Source organism: Saccoglossus kowalevskii, chromosome 16, assembly GCF_978046115.1.
Source record: "Saccoglossus kowalevskii chromosome 16, keSacKowa6.1, whole genome shotgun sequence".
In the NCBI taxonomy this organism is placed as follows: Eukaryota; Metazoa; Hemichordata; class Enteropneusta; family Harrimaniidae; genus Saccoglossus; species Saccoglossus kowalevskii.
In genome coordinates, this window is record NC_140656.1 from 34,604,449 (window position 1) to 34,624,024 (window position 19,576).

The 19,576-nt window shown below is 44.5% G+C and overlaps 1 protein-coding gene across 2 annotated transcripts in view; it reads right to left on the reverse strand.

Moving 5' to 3' along the window:
- The window catches only part of LOC144358857 (SEC14-like protein 2), an 80,177-nt gene that overhangs the window by 17,167 nt on the left and 43,434 nt on the right, over positions 1–19,576 (reverse strand). For both annotated transcript variants that reach the window (XM_085491413.1, XM_085491414.1), the window contains exon 10: positions 12,198–12,304. In XM_085491413.1, the coding sequence (XP_085347539.1) occupies positions 12,198–12,304 (107 nt within the window). The remainder of the gene's footprint in view (positions 1–12,197; positions 12,305–19,576) is intronic.

Genomic DNA, 19,576 nt, shown 5'->3' on the forward strand with positions numbered 1-19,576 from the left:
TAGTGAATGGATGCAGGATTATAGGCCTGGTATGGAGCACCGTCTAGTGAATGGATGCAGGATTATAGGCCTGGTATGAGCCACCATCTAGTGAAGGGATGCAGGATTATAGGCCTGGTATGGGGCACCCATCTAGTGAATGGATGCAGGATTATAGGCCTGGTATGAGCCACCATCTAGGGAATGGATGCAGGATTATAGGCCTGGTATGGGGCACCCATCTAGTGAATGGATACAGGATTATAGGCCTGGTATGAGCCACCATCTAGTGAATGGATGCAGGATTATAGGCCTGGTATGGGGCACCCATCTAGTGAATGGATGCAGGATTATAGGCCTGGTATGAGCCACCATCTAGTGAATGGATGCAGGATTATAGGCCTGATATGGGCCACCATCTAGTGAATGGATGCAGGATTATAGGCCTGGTATGAGCCACCATCTAGTGAATTGATGCAGGATTATAGGCCTGGTATGGGGCACCCATCTAGTGAATGGATACAGGATTATAGGCCTGGTATGAGGCACCCATCTAGTGAATGGATGCAGGATTATAGGCCTGGTATGGGCCACCGTCTAGTGAATGGATGCAGGATTATAGGCCTGGCATGAGCCACCATCTAGTGAATGGATGCAGGATTATAGGCCTGGTATAGACCACCGTCTAGTGAATGGATGCAGGATTATAGGCCTGGTATGGGCCACCGTCTAGTGAATGGATGCAGGATTATAGGCCTGATATGGGCCACCATCTAGTGAATGGATGCAGGATTATAGGCCTGGTGTGAAACACTCTCTGATTGGTGGATGCAGGATTATAGGCCTGATATGGGACACCATCTGGAGAGTGGATGCAGGATTATAGGCCTGATATGGGACACCATCTGGAGAGTGGATGCAGGATTATAGGCCTGATATGAGACACCATCTGGAGAGTGGATGCAGGATTATAGGCCTGATATGGGACACCATCTGGAGAGTGGATGCAGGATTATAGGCCTGATATGGGACACCATCTGGAGAGTGGATGCAGGATTATAGGCCTGATATGGGACACCATCTGGAGAGTGGATGCAGGATTATAGGCCTGATATGAGACACCATCTGGAGAGTGGATGCAGGATTATAGGCCTGATATGGGACACCATCTGGATAGTGGATGCAGGATTATAGGCCCGATATGGGACACCATCTGGAGAGGGGATGCAGGATTATAGGCCTGATATGGGACACCATCTGGAGAGTGGATGCAGGATTATAGGCCTGGTATGAGACACCATCTGGAAAGTGGATGCAGGATTATAGGTCTGATATGAGACACCATCTGGAGAGTGGATGCATGATTATAGGCCTGATATGGGACACCATCTGGAGAGTGGATGCAGGATTATAGGCCCGATATGGGACACCATCTGGAGAGGAGATGCAGGATTATAGGCCTGATATGGGACACCATCTGGAGAGTGGATGCAGGATTATAGGCCTGGTATGAGACACCATCTGGAGAGTGGATGCAGGATTATAGGTCTGATATGAGACACCATCTGGAGAGTGGATGCAGGATTATAGGCCTGGTATGAGCCACCATCTAGTGAATGGATGCAGGATTATAGGCCTGGTATGGGCCACTGTCTAGTGAATGGATGCAGGATTATAGGCCTGGTATGGGCCACTGTCTAGTGAATGGATGCAGGATTATAGGCCTGGTATGGGGCACTGTCTAATGAATGGATGCAGGATTATAGGCCTGGTATGGGGCACCCGTCTAGTGAATGGATGCAGGATTATAGGCCTGGTATGGGGCACTGTCTAGTGAATGGATGCAGGATTATAGGCGTGGTATGGGGCACCCGTCTAGTGAATGGATGCAGGATTATTGGCCTGGTATGGGCCACTGTCTAGTGAATGGATGCAGGATTATAGGCCTGGTATGGGGCACCTGTCTAGTGAATGGATGCAAGATTATAGGCCTGGTATGGGCCACAGTCTAGTGAATGGATGCAGGATTATAGGCCTGGTATGGGGCACCATCTAGTGAATGGATGCAGGATTATAGGCCTGGTATGGGGCACCATGTAGTGAATGGATGCAGGATTATAGGCCTGGTATGGGGCATCCGTCTAATGAATGGATGCAGGATTATAGGCATGGTATGGGGCATTCGTCTAGTGAATGGATGCAGGATTATAGGCCTGGTATGGGGCACCCGTCTAGTGAATGGATGCAGGATTATAGGCCTGGTATGAGCCACCATCTAGTGAATGGATGCAGGATTATAGACCTGGTATGGGGCACCATCTAGTGAATGGATGCAGGATTATAGGCCTGGTATGGGGCATCCGTCTAGTGAATGGATGCAGGATTATAGGCCTGGTATGGGGCACCCGTCTAGTGAATGGATGCAGGATTATAGGCCTGGTATGGGGCACCATGTAGTGAATGGATGCAGGATTATAGGCCTGGTATGGGCCACCGTCTAGTGAATGGATGCAGGATTATAGGCCTGATATGGGCCACCATCTAGTGAATGGATGCAGGATTATAGGCCTGGTGTGAAACACTCTCTGATTGGTGGATGCAGGATTATAGGCCTGATATGGGACACCATCTGGAGAGTGGATGCAGGATTATAGGCCTGATATGGGACACCATCTGGAGAGTGGATGCAGGATTATAGGCCTGATATGAGACACCATCTGGAGAGTGGATGCAGGATTATAGGCCTGATATGGGACACCATCTGGAGAGTGGATGCAGGATTATAGGCCTGATATGGGACACCATCTGGAGAGTGGATGCAGGATTATAGGCCTGATATGGGACACCATCTGGAGAGTGGATGCAGGACTATAGGCCTGATATGAGACACCATCTGGAGAGTGGATGCAGGATTATAGGCCTGATATGGGACACCATCTGGAGAGTGGATGCAGGATTATAGGCCTGATATGGGACACCATCTGGAGAGTGGATGCAGGATTATAGGCCTGATATGGGACACCATCTGGAGAGTGGATGCAGGATTATAGGCCTGATATGAGACACCATCTGGAGAGTGGATGCAGGATTATAGGCCTGATATGGGACACCATCTGGATAGTGGATGCAGGATTATAGGCCCGATATGGGACACCATCTGGAGAGGGGATGCAGGATTATAGGCCTGATATGGGACACCATCTGGAGAGTGGATGCAGGATTATAGGCCTGGTATGAGACACCATCTGGAAAGTGGATGCAGGATTATAGGTCTGATATGAGACACCATCTGGAGAGTGGATGCATGATTATAGGCCTGATATGGGACACCATCTGGAGAGTGGATGCAGGATTATAGGCCCGATATGGGACACCATCTGGAGAGGAGATGCAGGATTATAGGCCTGATATGGGACACCATCTGGAGAGTGGATGCAGGATTATAGGCCTGGTATGAGACACCATCTGGAGAGTGGATGCAGGATTATAGGTCTGATATGAGACACCATCTGGAGAGAGGATGCAGGATTATAGGCCTGGTATGAGCCACCATCTAGTGAATGGATGCAGGATTATAGGCCTGGTATGGGCCACTGTCTAGTGAATGGATGCAGGATTATAGGCCTGGTATGGGCCACTGTCTAGTGAATGGATGCAGGATTATAGGCCTGGTATGGGGCACTGTCTAATGAATGGATGCAGGATTATAGGCCTGGTATGGGGCACCCGTCTAGTGAATGGATGCAGGATTATAGGCCTGGTATGGGGCACTGTCTAGTGAATGGATGCAGGATTATAGGCGTGGTATGGGGCACCCGTCTAGTGAATGGATGCAGGATTATTGGCCTGGTATGGGCCACTGTCTAGTGAATGGATGCAGGATTATAGGCCTGGTATGGGGCACCTGTCTAGTGAATGGATGCAAGATTATAGGCCTGGTATGGGCCACAGTCTAGTGAATGGATGCAGGATTATAGGCCTGGTATGGGGCACCATCTAGTGAATGGATGCAGGATTATAGGCCTGGTATGGGGCACCATCTAGTGAATGGATGCAGGATTATAGGCCTGGTATGGGGCATCCGTCTAATGAATGGATGCAGGATTATAGGCATGGTATGGGGCATTCGTCTAGTGAATGGATGCAGGATTATAGGCCTGGTATGGGGCACCCGTCTAGTGAATGGATGCAGGATTATAGGCCTGGTATGAGCCACCATCCAGTGAATGGATGCAGGATTATAGACCTGGTATGGGGCACCATCTAGTGAATGGATGCAGGATTATAGGCCTGGTATGGGGCATCCGTCTAGTGAATGGATGCAGGATTATAGGCCTGGTATGGGGCACCCGTCTAGTGAATGGATGCAGGATTATAGGCCTGGTATGGGGCACCATGTAGTGAATGGATGCAGGATTATAGGCCTGATATGGGGTATCCGTCTAATGAATGGATGCAGGATTATAGGCCTGATATGGGGCACCTGTCTAGTGAATGGATGCAGGATTATAGGCCTGATATGGGGCACCTGTCTAGTGAATGGATGCAGGATTATAGGCCTGGTATGAGGCACCGTCTAGTGAATGGATGCAGGATTATAGGCCTGGTATGAGCCACCATCTAGTGAATGGATGCAGGATTATAGGCCTGGTATGGGGCATCCGTCTAATGAATGGATGCAGGATTATAGGCATGGTATGGGGCATTCGTCTAGTGAATGGATGCAGGATTATAGGCCTGGTATGGGGCACCCGTCTAGTGAATGGATGCAGGATTATAGGCCTGGTATGAGCCACCATCTAGTGAATGGATGCAGGATTATAGACCTGGTATGGGGCACCATCTAGTGAATGGATGCAGGATTATAGGCCTGGTATGGGGCATCCGTCTAGTGAATGGATGCAGGATTATAGGCCTGGTATGGGGCACCCGTCTAGTGAATGGATGCAGGATTATAGGCCTGGTATGGGGCACCATGTAGTGAATGGATGCAGGATTATAGGCCTGGTATGGGCCACCGTCTAGTGAATGGATGCAGGATTATAGGCCTGATATGGGCCACCATCTAGTGAATGGATGCAGGATTATAGGCCTGGTGTGAAACACTCTCTGATTGGTGGATGCAGGATTATAGGCCTGATATGGGACACCATCTGGAGAGTGGATGCAGGATTATAGGCCTGATATGGGACACCATCTGGAGAGTGGATGCAGGATTATAGGCCTGATATGAGACACCATCTGGAGAGTGGATGCAGGATTATAGGCCTGATATGGGACACCATCTGGAGAGTGGATGCAGGATTATAGGCCTGATATGGGACACCATCTGGAGAGTGGATGCAGGATTATAGGCCTGATATGGGACACCATCTGGAGAGTGGATGCAGGATTATAGGCCTGATATGAGACACCATCTGGAGAGTGGATGCAGGATTATAGGCCTGATATGGGACACCATCTGGATAGTGGATGCAGGATTATAGGCCCGATATGGGACACCATCTGGAGAGGGGATGCAGGATTATAGGCCTGATATGGGACACCATCTGGAGAGTGGATGCAGGATTATAGGCCTGGTATGAGACACCATCTGGAAAGTGGATGCAGGATTATAGGTCTGATATGAGACACCATCTGGAGAGTGGATGCATGATTATAGGCCTGATATGGGACACCATCTGGAGAGTGGATGCAGGATTATAGGCCCGATATGGGACACCATCTGGAGAGGAGATGCAGGATTATAGGCCTGATATGGGACACCATCTGGAGAGTGGATGCAGGATTATAGGCCTGGTATGAGACACCATCTGGAGAGTGGATGCAGGATTATAGGTCTGATATGAGACACCATCTGGAGAGTGGATGCAGGATTATAGGCCTGGTATGAGCCACCATCTAGTGAATGGATGCAGGATTATAGGCCTGGTATGGGCCACTGTCTAGTGAATGGATGCAGGATTATAGGCCTGGTATGGGCCACTGTCTAGTGAATGGATGCAGGATTATAGGCCTGGTATGGGGCACTGTCTAATGAATGGATGCAGGATTATAGGCCTGGTATGGGGCACCCGTCTAGTGAATGGATGCAGGATTATAGGCCTGGTATGGGGCACTGTCTAGTGAATGGATGCAGGATTATAGGCGTGGTATGGGGCACCCGTCTAGTGAATGGATGCAGGATTATTGGCCTGGTATGGGCCACTGTCTAGTGAATGGATGCAGGATTATAGGCCTGGTATGGGGCACCTGTCTAGTGAATGGATGCAAGATTATAGGCCTGGTATGGGCCACAGTCTAGTGAATGGATGCAGGATTATAGGCCTGGTATGGGGCACCATCTAGTGAATGGATGCAGGATTATAGGCCTGGTATGGGGCACCATCTAGTGAATGGATGCAGGATTATAGGCCTGGTATGGGGCATCCGTCTAATGAATGGATGCAGGATTATAGGCATGGTATGGGGCATTCGTCTAGTGAATGGATGCAGGATTATAGGCCTGGTATGGGGCACCCGTCTAGTGAATGGATGCAGGATTATAGGCCTGGTATGAGCCACCATCTAGTGAATGGATGCAGGATTATAGACCTGGTATGGGGCACCATCTAGTGAATGGATGCAGGATTATAGGCCTGGTATGGGGCATCCGTCTAGTGAATGGATGCAGGATTATAGGCCTGGTATGGGGCACCCGTCTAGTGAATGGATGCAGGATTATAGGCCTGGTATGGGGCACCATGTAGTGAATGGATGCAGGATTATAGGCCTGATATGGGGTATCCGTCTAATGAATGGATGCAGGATTATAGGCCTGATATGGGGCACCTGTCTAGTGAATGGATGCAGGATTATAGGCCTGATATGGGGCACCTGTCTAGTGAATGGATGCAGGATTATAGGCCTGGTATGAGGCACTGTCTAGTGAATGGATGCAGGATTATAGGCCTGGTATGAGCCACCATCTAGTGAATGGATGCAGGATTATAGGCCTGGTATGGGGCACCCATCTAGTGAATGGATGCAGGATTATAGGCCTGTTATGAGCCACCATCTAGTGAATGGATGCAGGATTATAGGCCTGGTATGGGGCACCCATCTAGTGAATGGATACAGGATTATAGGCCTGGTATGAGCCACCATCTAGTGAATGGATGCAGGATTATAGGCCTGGTATGGGGCACCCATCTAGTGAATGGATGCAGGATTATAGGCCTGGTATGAGCCACCATCTAGTGAATGGATGCAGGATTATAGGCCTGATATGGGCCACCATCTAGTGAATGGATGCAGGATTATAGGCCTGGTATGAGCCACCATCTAGTGAATTGATGCAGGATTATAGGCCTGGTATGGGGCACCCATCTAGTGAATGGATACAGGATTATAGGCCTGGTATGAGGCACCCATCTAGTGAATGGATGCAGGATTATAGGCCTGATATGGGCCACCGTCTAGTGAATGGATGCAGGATTATAGGCCTGGCATGAGCCACCATCTAGTGAATGGATGCAGGATTATAGGCCTGGCATGAGCCACCATCTAGTGAATGGATGCAGGATTATAGGCCTGGTATGGGCCACCGTCTAGTGAATGGATGCAGGATTATAGGCCTGATATGGGCCACCATCTAGTGAATGGATGCAGGATTATAGGCCTGGTGTGAAACACTCTCTGATTGGTGGATGCAGGATTATAGGCCTGATATGGGACACCATCTCGAGAGTGGATGCAGGATTATAGGCCTGATATGGGACACCATCTGGAGAGTGGATGCAGGATTATAGGCCTGATATGAGACACCATCTGGAGAGTGGATGCAGGATTATAGGCCTGATATGGGACACCATCTGGAGAGTGGATGCAGGATTATAGGCCTGATATGGGACACCATCTGGAGAGTGGATGCAGGATTATAGGCCTGATATGGGACACCATCTGGAGAGTGGATGCAGGATTATAGGCCTGATATGAGACACCATCTGGAGAGTGGATGCAGGATTATAGGCCTGATATGGGACACCATCTGGATAGTGGATGCAGGATTATAGGCCCGATATGGGACACCATCTGGAGAGGGGATGCAGGATTATAGGCCTGATATGGGACACCATCTGGAGAGTGGATGCAGGATTATAGGCCTGGTATGAGACACCATCTGGAAAGTGGATGCAGGATTATAGGTCTGATATGAGACACCATCTGGAGAGTGGATGCATGATTATAGGCCTGATATGGGACACCATCTGGAGAGTGGATGCAGGATTATAGGCCTGATATGGGACACCATCTGGAGAGTGGATGCAGGATTATAGGCCTGATATGAGACACCATCTGGAGAGTGGATGCAGGATTATAGGCCTGATATGGGACACCATCTGGAGAGTGGATGCAGGATTATAGGCCTGATATGGGACACCATCTGGAGAGTGGATGCAGGATTATAGGCCTGATATGGGACACCATCTGGAGAGTGGATGCAGGATTATAGGCCTGATATGAGACACCATCTGGAGAGTGGATGCAGGATTATAGGCCTGATATGGGACACCATCTGGATAGTGGATGCAGGATTATAGGCCCGATATGGGACACCATCTGGAGAGGGGATGCAGGATTATAGGCCTGATATGGGACACCATCTGGAGAGTGGATGCAGGATTATAGGCCTGGTATGAGACACCATCTGGAAAGTGGATGCAGGATTATAGGTCTGATATGAGACACCATCTGGAGAGTGGATGCATGATTATAGGCCTGATATGGGACACCATCTGGAGAGTGGATGCAGGATTATAGGCCCGATATGGGACACCATCTGGAGAGGAGATGCAGGATTATAGGCCTGATATGGGACACCATCTGGAGAGTGGATGCAGGATTATAGGCCTGGTATGAGACACCATCTGGAGAGTGGATGCAGGATTATAGGTCTGATATGAGACACCATCTGGAGAGTGGATGCAGGATTATAGGCCTGGTATGAGCCACCATCTAGTGAATGGATGCAGGATTATAGGCCTGGTATGGGCCACTGTCTAGTGAATGGATGCAGGATTATAGGCCTGGTATGGGCCACTGTCTAGTGAATGGATGCAGGATTATAGGCCTGGTATGGGGCACTGTCTAATGAATGGATGCAGGATTATAGGCCTGGTATGGGGCACCCGTCTAGTGAATGGATGCAGGATTATAGGCCTGGTATGGGGCACTGTCTAGTGAATGGATGCAGGATTATAGGCGTGGTATGGGGCACCCGTCTAGTGAATGGATGCAGGATTATTGGCCTGGTATGGGCCACTGTCTAGTGAATGGATGCAGGATTATAGGCCTGGTATGGGGCACCTGTCTAGTGAATGGATGCAAGATTATAGGCCTGGTATGGGCCACAGTCTAGTGAATGGATGCAGGATTATAGGCCTGGTATGGGGCACCATCTAGTGAATGGATGCAGGATTATAGGCCTGGTATGGGGCACCATCTAGTGAATGGATGCAGGATTATAGGCCTGGTATGGGGCATCCGTCTAATGAATGGATGCAGGATTATAGGCATGGTATGGGGCATTCGTCTAGTGAATGGATGCAGGATTATAGGCCTGGTATGGGGCACCCGTCTAGTGAATGGATGCAGGATTATAGGCCTGGTATGAGCCACCATCTAGTGAATGGATGCAGGATTATAGACCTGGTATGGGGCACCATCTAGTGAATGGATGCAGGATTATAGGCCTGGTATGGGGCATCCGTCTAGTGAATGGATGCAGGATTATAGGCCTGGTATGGGGCACCCGTCTAGTGAATGGATGCAGGATTATAGGCCTGGTATGGGGCACCATGTAGTGAATGGATGCAGGATTATAGGCCTGATATGGGGTATCCGTCTAATGAATGGATGCAGGATTATAGGCCTGATATGGGGCACCTGTCTAGTGAATGGATGCAGGATTATAGGCCTGATATGGGGCACCTGTCTAGTGAATGGATGCAGGATTATAGGCCTGGTATGAGGCACCGTCTAGTGAATGGATGCAGGATTATAGGCCTGGTATGAGCCACCATCTAGTGAATGGATGCAGGATTATAGGCCTGGTATGGGGCACCCATCTAGTGAATGGATGCAGGATTATAGGCCTGTTATGAGCCACCATCTAGTGAATGGATGCAGGATTATAGGCCTGGTATGGGGCACCCATCTAGTGAATGGATACAGGATTATAGGCCTGGTATGAGCCACCATCTAGTGAATGGATGCAGAATTATAGGCCTGGTATGGGGCACCCATCTAGTGAATGGATGCAGGATTATAGGCCTGGTATGAGCCACCATCTAGTGAATGGATGCAGGATTATAGGCCTGATATGGGCCACCATCTAGTGAATGGATGCAGGATTATAGGCCTGGTATGAGCCACCATCTAGTGAATTGATGCAGGATTATAGGCCTGGTATGGGGCACCCATCTAGTGAATGGATACAGGATTATAGGCCTGGTATGAGGCACCCATCTAGTGAATGGATGCAGGATTATAGGCCTGGTATGGGCCACCGTCTAGTGAATGGATGCAGGATTATAGGCCTGGCATGAGCCACCATCTAGTGAATGGATGCAGGATTATAGGCCTGGCATGAGCCACCATCTAGTGAATGGATGCAGGATTATAGGCCTGGTATGGGCCACCGTCTAGTGAATGGATGCAGGATTATAGGCCTGATATGGGCCACCATCTAGTGAATGGATGTAGGATTATAGGCCTGGTGTGAAACACTCTCTGATTGGTGGATGCAGGATTATAGGCCTGATATGGGACACCATCTCGAGAGTGGATGCAGGATTATAGGCCTGATATGGGACACCATCTGGAGAGTGGATGCAGGATTATAGGCCTGATATGAGACACCATCTGGAGAGTGGATGCAGGATTATAGGCCTGATATGGGACACCATCTGGAGAGTGGATGCAGGATTATAGGCCTGATATGGGACACCATCTGGAGAGTGGATGCAGGATTATAGGCCTGATATGGGACACCATCTGGAGAGTGGATGCAGGATTATAGGCCTGATATGAGACACCATCTGGAGAGTGAATGCAGGATTATAGGCCTGATATGGGACACCATCTGGATAGTGGATGCAGGATTATAGGCCCGATATGGGACACCATCTGGAGAGGGGATGCAGGATTATAGGCCTGATATGGGACACCATCTGGAGAGTGGATGCAGGATTATAGGCCTGGTATGAGACACCATCTGGAAAGTGGATGCAGGATTATAGGTCTGATATGAGACACCATCTGGAGAGTGGATGCATGATTATAGGCCTGATATGGGACACCATCTGGAGAGTGGATGCAGGATTATAGGCCCGATATGGGACACCATCTGGAGAGGAGATGCAGGATTATAGGCCTGATATGGGACACCATCTGGAGAGTGGATGCGGGATTATAGGCCTGGTATGAGACACCATCTGGAGAGTGGATGCAGGATTATAGGTCTGATATGAGACACCATCTGGAGAGTGGATGCAGGATTATAGGTCTGATATGAGACACCATCTGGAGAGTGGATGCAGGATTATAGGCTTGGTATGAGCCACCATCTAGTGAATGGATGCAGGATTATAGGCCTGGTATGGGCCACTGTCTAGTGAATGGATGCAGGATTATAGGCCTGGTATGGGGCACCCGCCTAGTGAAACGATGCAGGATTATAGGCCTGGTATGGGCCACTGTCTAGTGAATGGATGCAGGATTATAGGCCTGGTATGGGGCACCCGCCTAGTGAAACGATGCAGGATTATAGGCCTGGTATGGGCCACTGTCTAGTGAATGGATGCAGGATTATAGGCCTGGTATGGGCCACTGTCTAGTGAATGGATGCAGGATTATAGGCCTAGTATGAGCCACCATCTAGTGAATGGATGCAGGATTATAGGCCTGGTATGGGGCACCATCTAGTGAATGGATGCAGGATTATAGGCCTGGTATGGGCCACTGTCTAGTGAATGGATGCAGGATTATAGGCCTGGTATGGGGCACCATCTAGTGAATGGATGCAGGATTATAGGCCTGGTATGGGGCACCATCTAGTGAATGGATGCAGAATTATAGGCCTACTGGGAGACAGAATTATAAGCTTGGTATAGGACAACCTTTTAATTGGGGGTGGATCCAGGATTAGTTTCCATATATAGCTTGAGGAGTTTTACCTTGCTTGAGCATTTTGGATCCCCATTTTCATCTGTTCGTGTACCTCCATATTGAACTGGTAACTCAGATGCATCAATATACTTTAACAATTCACCTTGAAAATTACCTACAAAGCATGAATTGCAATGTCAATTACAACATCATACAAGTCATTGTCAATGACACGTCCCCGTTCCGTTCATATTTGAGTGACATATACATTCAAAGCAGATCATGACCGAAATGCACCTGCATATGTACAACACATTGTACTAAATCTGAACAAAATCTATCCATGCATGACTGAGATCCAGTTCCGGAATTGTGAAAATACGTGATTTTGATGCATTTTCGGCCTTAAAATGGCCATCATTCAGCTATTTTTAAGCGGATCATGAAACAAATGCACATATCTATTTGTGACATGATGTACCATGTGTGTGTGAAGTTTGAACTTGATCAATCCAGACAAGTCTTGGATGCGGATCCAGAACTGAATTCTTCAAAACAAAATGGCCGCCAGTTGGCCATTTCGAACGTGATCCGGTAAAAAAATTAAGTGCATCAAGGTCCTATTATGTTTAATGTATGTACCACATATGAACAAAATCCGTCCATGCATAACTGAGATCCAGGTTCGGAAAGGTGAAAATGTGCAATTTCAATGCATTTTCGGCCTTAAAGCGGCCGCCATTTGGCTATTGTTAATGAGATCATGAAACAAATGCACATACATATTTGTGACATGATGCACCTTGTGTGTGTGAAGTTTGAACTCGATCAATCCAGACATGTCTTGAATTCTTTAAAACAAAATGGCCGCCAGTCGGCCATTTCAAACCCAACCCCAAAAAAAAAAAAGACTTGCATCAAGGTCCTATTACGATTAATGTATGTACCAAATTTGAACAAGATCCGTTCACGCATAACTGAGATCCGGATCCGGAATGGTAAAAATGTGCGATTTTGATGCATTTTCGGCCTTAAAATGGCCGCTATTTGGCTATCGTTATTCAGATCATGAAAAAAATGCATGTGCATATGTCCCATATAATTTGTGATGTATGAGAGAAGTTTGAACTTAATCGGTCCATGCATGTTCGAGATACAGGTACGCACGGACGCACACAGGGCAAAACATAAGTCCTCGTTTTCGGACTACGTTCGAACGGGAACTAAAAAGGGTCATATAGTTCAAAGGCCAGATTATAAATAACCTAATAACGTAAACACTAGTCAACAACTCAATCGCTTTAAGGGACGACGTCAAAAGATCGATGTCAAATAAAACAAGTCATTGTCAATGACACGTCCCCGTTCCGTTCATATTTGAGTGACATGTACATTCAAAGCAGATCATGACCGAAATGCACCTGCATATGTACAACACATTGTGCTAAATCTGAACAAAATCCATCCATGCATGACTGAGATCCGGTTCTGGAATTGTGAAAATACGTGATTTTGATGCATTTTCGGCCTTAAAATGGCCATCATTCCGCTATTGTTAAGTAGATCATGAAACAAATGCACATATATATTTGTGACATGATGTACCATGTGTGTGTGAAGTTTGAACTTGATCAATCCAGACATGTCTTGGATACGGACCAAGAACTGAATTCTTTAACAAAATGACCGCCAGTCGGCCATTTCGAACTTGATCCGAAAAAAAAAGACGTGCATCAAGGTCCTATTATGTTTAATGTATGTACCAAATTTGAACAAAATCCATCCATGCATAACTGAGATACGGGTCCGGAATGGTGAAAATGTGCGATTTCAATGCATTTTCGGCCTTAAAGCGGCCCCCATTTGGCTATCGTTAATGAGATCATGAAACAAATGCACATACATATTTGTGACATGATGTACCTTGTGTGTGTGAAGTTTGAACTTGATCAATCCAGACATGTCTCGGATACGGATCCAGAACTGAATTCTTTAAAACAAAATGGCCGCCAGTCGGCTATTTCGAACTTGATCCGAAAAAAAAAATGACGTGCATCAAGGTCCTATTATGTTTAATGTATGTGCCAAATTTGAATGAAATCCGTCCATGCATAACTGAGATCTGGGTCCGGAATGGTGAAAATGTGCGATTTCAATGCATTTTCGGCCTTAAAGCGGCCCCCATTTGGCTATCGTTAATGAGATCATGAAACAAATGCACATATCTATTTGTGACATGATGTACCATGTGTGTGTGAAGTTTGAACTTGATCAATCCAGACATGTCTTGGATACGGATCCAGAACTGAATTCTTTAACAAAATGGCCGCCAGTCGGCCATTTCGAACTTGATCCGAAAAAAAAAGACATGCATCAAGGTCCTATTATGTTTAATGTATGTACCAAATTTGAACAAAATCCATCCATGCATAACTGAGATACCGGTCCGGAATGGTGAAAATGTGCGATTTCAATGCATTTTCGGCCTTAAAGCGGCCCCCATTTGGCTATCGTTAATGAGATCATGAAACAAATGCACATACATATTTGTGACATGATGTACCTTGTGTGTGTGAAGTTTGAACTTGATCAATCCAGACATGTCTCGGATACGGATCCAGAACTGAATTCTTTAAAACAAAATGGCCGCCAGTCGGCTATTTCGAACTTGATCCGAAAAAAAAAATGACGTGCATCAAGGTCCTATTATGTTTAATGTATGTACCAAATTTGAATGAAATCCGTCCATGCATAACTGAGATCCGGGTCCGGAATGGTGAAAATGTGCGATTTCAATGCATTTTCGGCCTTAAAGTGGCCGCCATTTGGCTATCGTTAATGAGATCATGAAACAAATGCACATACATATTTGTGACATGATGTACCTTGTGTGTGTGAAGTTTGAACTCGATCAATCCAGGCATGTCTCAGATACGGATCCAGAACTGAATTCTTTAAAACAAAATGGCCGCCAGTCGGCCATTTCGAACCTGATCCAAAAAAAAAAATGACGTGCATCAAGGTCCTATTATGTTTAATGTATGTACCAAATTTGAACAAAATCCGTCCATGCATAACTGAGATCCGGGTCCGGAATGGTGAAAATGTGCGATTTTGATGCATTTTCGGCCTTAAAATGGCCGCTATTCGGCTATCGTTAATTGGATCATGAAAAAAATGCATGTGCATATGTCCCATATAATTTGTGATGTATGAGTGAAGTTTGAACTTAATCGGTCCATGCATGTTCGAGATACAGGTGATCACGGACGCACGGACGGACGCACACAGGGCAAAACATAAGTCCCCGTTTTCGGACTGCGTCCGAACGGGGACTAAAAAGTATTTGCTTTAGTTTGGGGGTGGGCGTAGAGGTGGAGGGGTTGACCTCAAAAAGTTTCCATTTTACAAAAACGATTTATTTTTATTTTTTAATGAAGTCAAAAAAATCTTGGAGTATTTGTAGTTCGTTTTTTTGCTATTCATCATAACAGAAAATGAAAAAAACACATCTAAGATGAGAAAATGGTTTGGTCCGAGTGTAAATATGTGCGTCAAATGAGGTCAATTTCAGGGCATGAACCTAGAGCATGTGCAGAACCCAGAGAAGTAGTTTGCGCCTGCGAATATTCCCTTCATTATTACAACCAACTGCTATGCCATAGTACTGTCCGATTATCAATTTGTATTTAATGATGAATGTAGTTTGACGCCATGATCAATATTGATCAATTAAATTTCAGTGGGGGGTGGGGTGGGGGAAACTAAAGGAATTAAGTTTTTTATCCGACATCGATCTTTTGACGTCGTCCCTAAGGTAGTGACGGGACAACAACCTTCAAATGATGGGCATGTTGTTGTACTGCTGCAAGACTCTCACAGGATGTAATTTTTGTATATGTAAAATAAATCAACCTAAATACCAATTCATTTAGTTTAGTGTTCGTTTGGAGAAATGTATCGCTGTAGGCCTCGTCATCAAAGAAAAGAACCAATCATCACCTCAATAGATCAACAACATTTTAGCGGGCCATTGTTGATATAACAAGTGCAAATCAAATGAAAACACCCTAATAAATTAACATGCACCAAAAACATGATTTCCATATCTACACCTTTAAATTGTGAGAAAACAACAGTATACAAGTATACTTAAAATTTGCCAGATATAAAATTTCAGTCTACTACACAAATATATGACTAGATCATGTCCTGTTTATTGTAGCCACCATGCTGAATGGCACAAGATTGGAAATTTACCGGAGTTCATGGGTAAGATATTTATTGTAAGTAAGGTTCATGAGATCAGTACTTTCAGCAATCACAGTTTCCAAATTAGTCAGACAACAATTGTATTAATCAAAGAAAGCTTAGAAAGAACTCCCATGTGCTGAGAGTATTGGAGACACATTAAATATAATTCGAAATTACTTAGCTGAAAACTAATTATGCAAATCAGAAAAATAATATGACCAGATTTGAGTGTAAAACTAATGAGGTCTGCGCAATGTAACAGAAAATCTATGTCTCCAAGTTTAATTGAAATGTGATTAGAACCAAAAAATTATGAATTATTATGCTTATTAGGGAATTAATATGAACAGATTTTTACCCCAAACTAATTAGGTTTGTACATTGTCCTAGAGCATCTTTGTACTAAGTTTCATTGAAATGGAATAATTAGTACCGTGAAAACTCCAAAATTTCGACCCCTCTAAAAATTCGGCTGGCTATTTATTTGCCGCGTTTCGGTGTTTTATTTACCTACAAATTTTCGACTCCACTAAAAATTGCCGACTCATTCTTATTCGAAAATTGCGACCAGTTTTAGTTTTCCCCCAAACGAAAAAAAAAAACGATGTGAGCGTTCAAACGGGACCTTCCTCGAAGGCATGAATCCGGGTTTCTGATTGACTGAGAGATTTTTATTTTATTGGTAACGAAAATATATTCTAAATAAACGAAGTTTCAAATAAAAACGAACACAAAAATCTCGGCATGCTGCGTTTCTGAATTGTTGATTATTACTGTACTCAGTAGTGATTATAATAATGTACACAAAATAAATTTGTTGAATGGTTATGAAATACAAATAAAAGTCAACTAAGTTTCATCGTAAGCGAATGATTCCGGTCTCGTATAAACGTTTGATGCTGTAGGATATCCGCCATGTTCTCTTAGGTCAAATAGGTCAAATCGCTAATTAACCAATCAAAAAGCTGGATGATGCCAACGTGTTCAAATTACCATAGCTTATTTAAATATGTTAATGTTATTGAACGCAATGCGGAAGAGATTGATGTTGTAGTACGATATTTTGGCTTGGATTTTGATGCGAAAACGGCATAATTTTTTTTTAAATAAAAAAATTAGTTGTTTTTAAAAAATAAACTGGTCATCTGAAGAATAATTTAACATTGTTCACAGTGATAACAGCTCATTCTCGAAAGGAAGCTTACCCGCTCACGCTAGTCACGATAAAAATCATACACGTGTACTCTTGAATAGACAGACGTCAATGACTACGGTAAAACTTAGACTCTATTTTAGCCGGCAGGATTGATTGAAATGTCCGAAAAATGACGCCAAAATACACCTTAAAAGTCCCATTTTATTTTCTTAAATCCCATTTTATTTTTTAATCCAAGGGCGAATTTACGGCAGAATTTGGTCCCTCAAATAAGGGACACGTGAGCTTTGATTCTAACCGGATACATTGCACTGGGTCGGGGAGATAGTTTGCTAAACTTCCATGTATCTTTTGTCCAATGGGTACCTGTACTTCGAACATTTGCAAGTTTTCCTAGGTAGTGCGAGACAGCTTTGTCTTTTGACCTATTAGTTTTGTGCTGACCTCTTCTGCGCGTCTTGATGTTTTGTTTTGCTTGTCATAATACTCACTGATTGATGAATTTGTTTAGATTTTGAGTTACAACTCGGCCACGACTCTAAAAACATGTCACATTTCTAACACCAATTATTTAAAACCGGTCGAAATTTTGGAGTTTTTACGGTACTTTAGATATCAGTGTGAAAGCTTAAAATTGGTTAATTATGCAAATTAGGTAATTAATATGTACAGATTGTAACCCACAATTATTCAGGTCTGTCTATTGTCCTACAGCATCCATGTACATTCATTGATATGTGATGTATAGTACCTGAGATATCAGTGTGAAAGTTGGTTAATTATGCAAATTAGGTGATTAATATGCACAAATATTTACCGGAAACTAATTGGGTCTGCATAATTCTAGATTCATTGAAATGTGATGATTAGTACTTTAGATATCAGTAGAAAAGCTGAAAATTAATTATGCAAATTAGGTAATTAATATGCACAATTATTTACCCTAAAACTAATCAGGTCTCTGCATAGTCCTAAAGGATCTATGTACCAAGTTTCATTGAAATGCGATGATTAGTACTTGAGATACCCATGGAAAAGCTGAAAATTAACTAATTATGCAAATTAGGTGATTAATATGCACAAATATTTATCGAAAACAATCAATCTCTGCATAGTCCTTGAGTATGTAAGTACCAAGTTTCATTGAAATGTAATGCTAACTACTTATATCAAATGCTGAAAATTAATTAATTATGCAAATTAGGTAATTAATATGTACTGATATTACCATAAAAACTATCAGGTCTGTGCAGTGTCGTATGACATCTATGTACCAAGTTTCATTTGAAATGTGATGATTAGTACTTGAGATATCAGTGGAAAAACCGAAAATTGACTAATCATTATGCAAATTAGGTAATTAGTATCCACGGATTATTACCAAAAACTAATCAAAACCTAGCATTAGTTCAGAGCATCTATGTACCAAGTTTCATCAAAATCCAATGAGTGGTTGTTTAGATATCAGTGGAACAGTCATGGAACCACTAAAAAATAGCTAATTATCATGTAAATTAGGTAATTAATATGCACGGATTTTTACCAAAAATTAATCAAATCTGCGCATATGTTCAGAGCATCTATGTACCAAGTTTCATCAAAATCCAATGAGTGGTTTTTTAGATATCAGTGGAACAGTCATAGAACAGCTAAAAATTAGCTAATTATCATGCAAATTAGGTAATTAACGAGCATGGATTTTTATCAAAACCTAATCAAATCTGCGCATTGGCCCAGAGCATCTATGCACCAAGTTTCATCAAAAACCGATGTATGGTTCTTGAGATAGCAGTGGAACAGTCGGACACACATACACACATACACACACACATACATACACACATACACACATACACACATACAGACACACTAACTGCAAAGACTCCCATTTTGTGCTTCGCACATGGGAGTCAAAAATGTATTTTCACAAAACATTTCCTGGATCTCGTAATTTATGGAAGTGCATGTGTAGGGACAAGTGCATTCTGATAAACACAGCAATCTAAGTAGGGCCTATAAAATTCACAAAAACAAAGA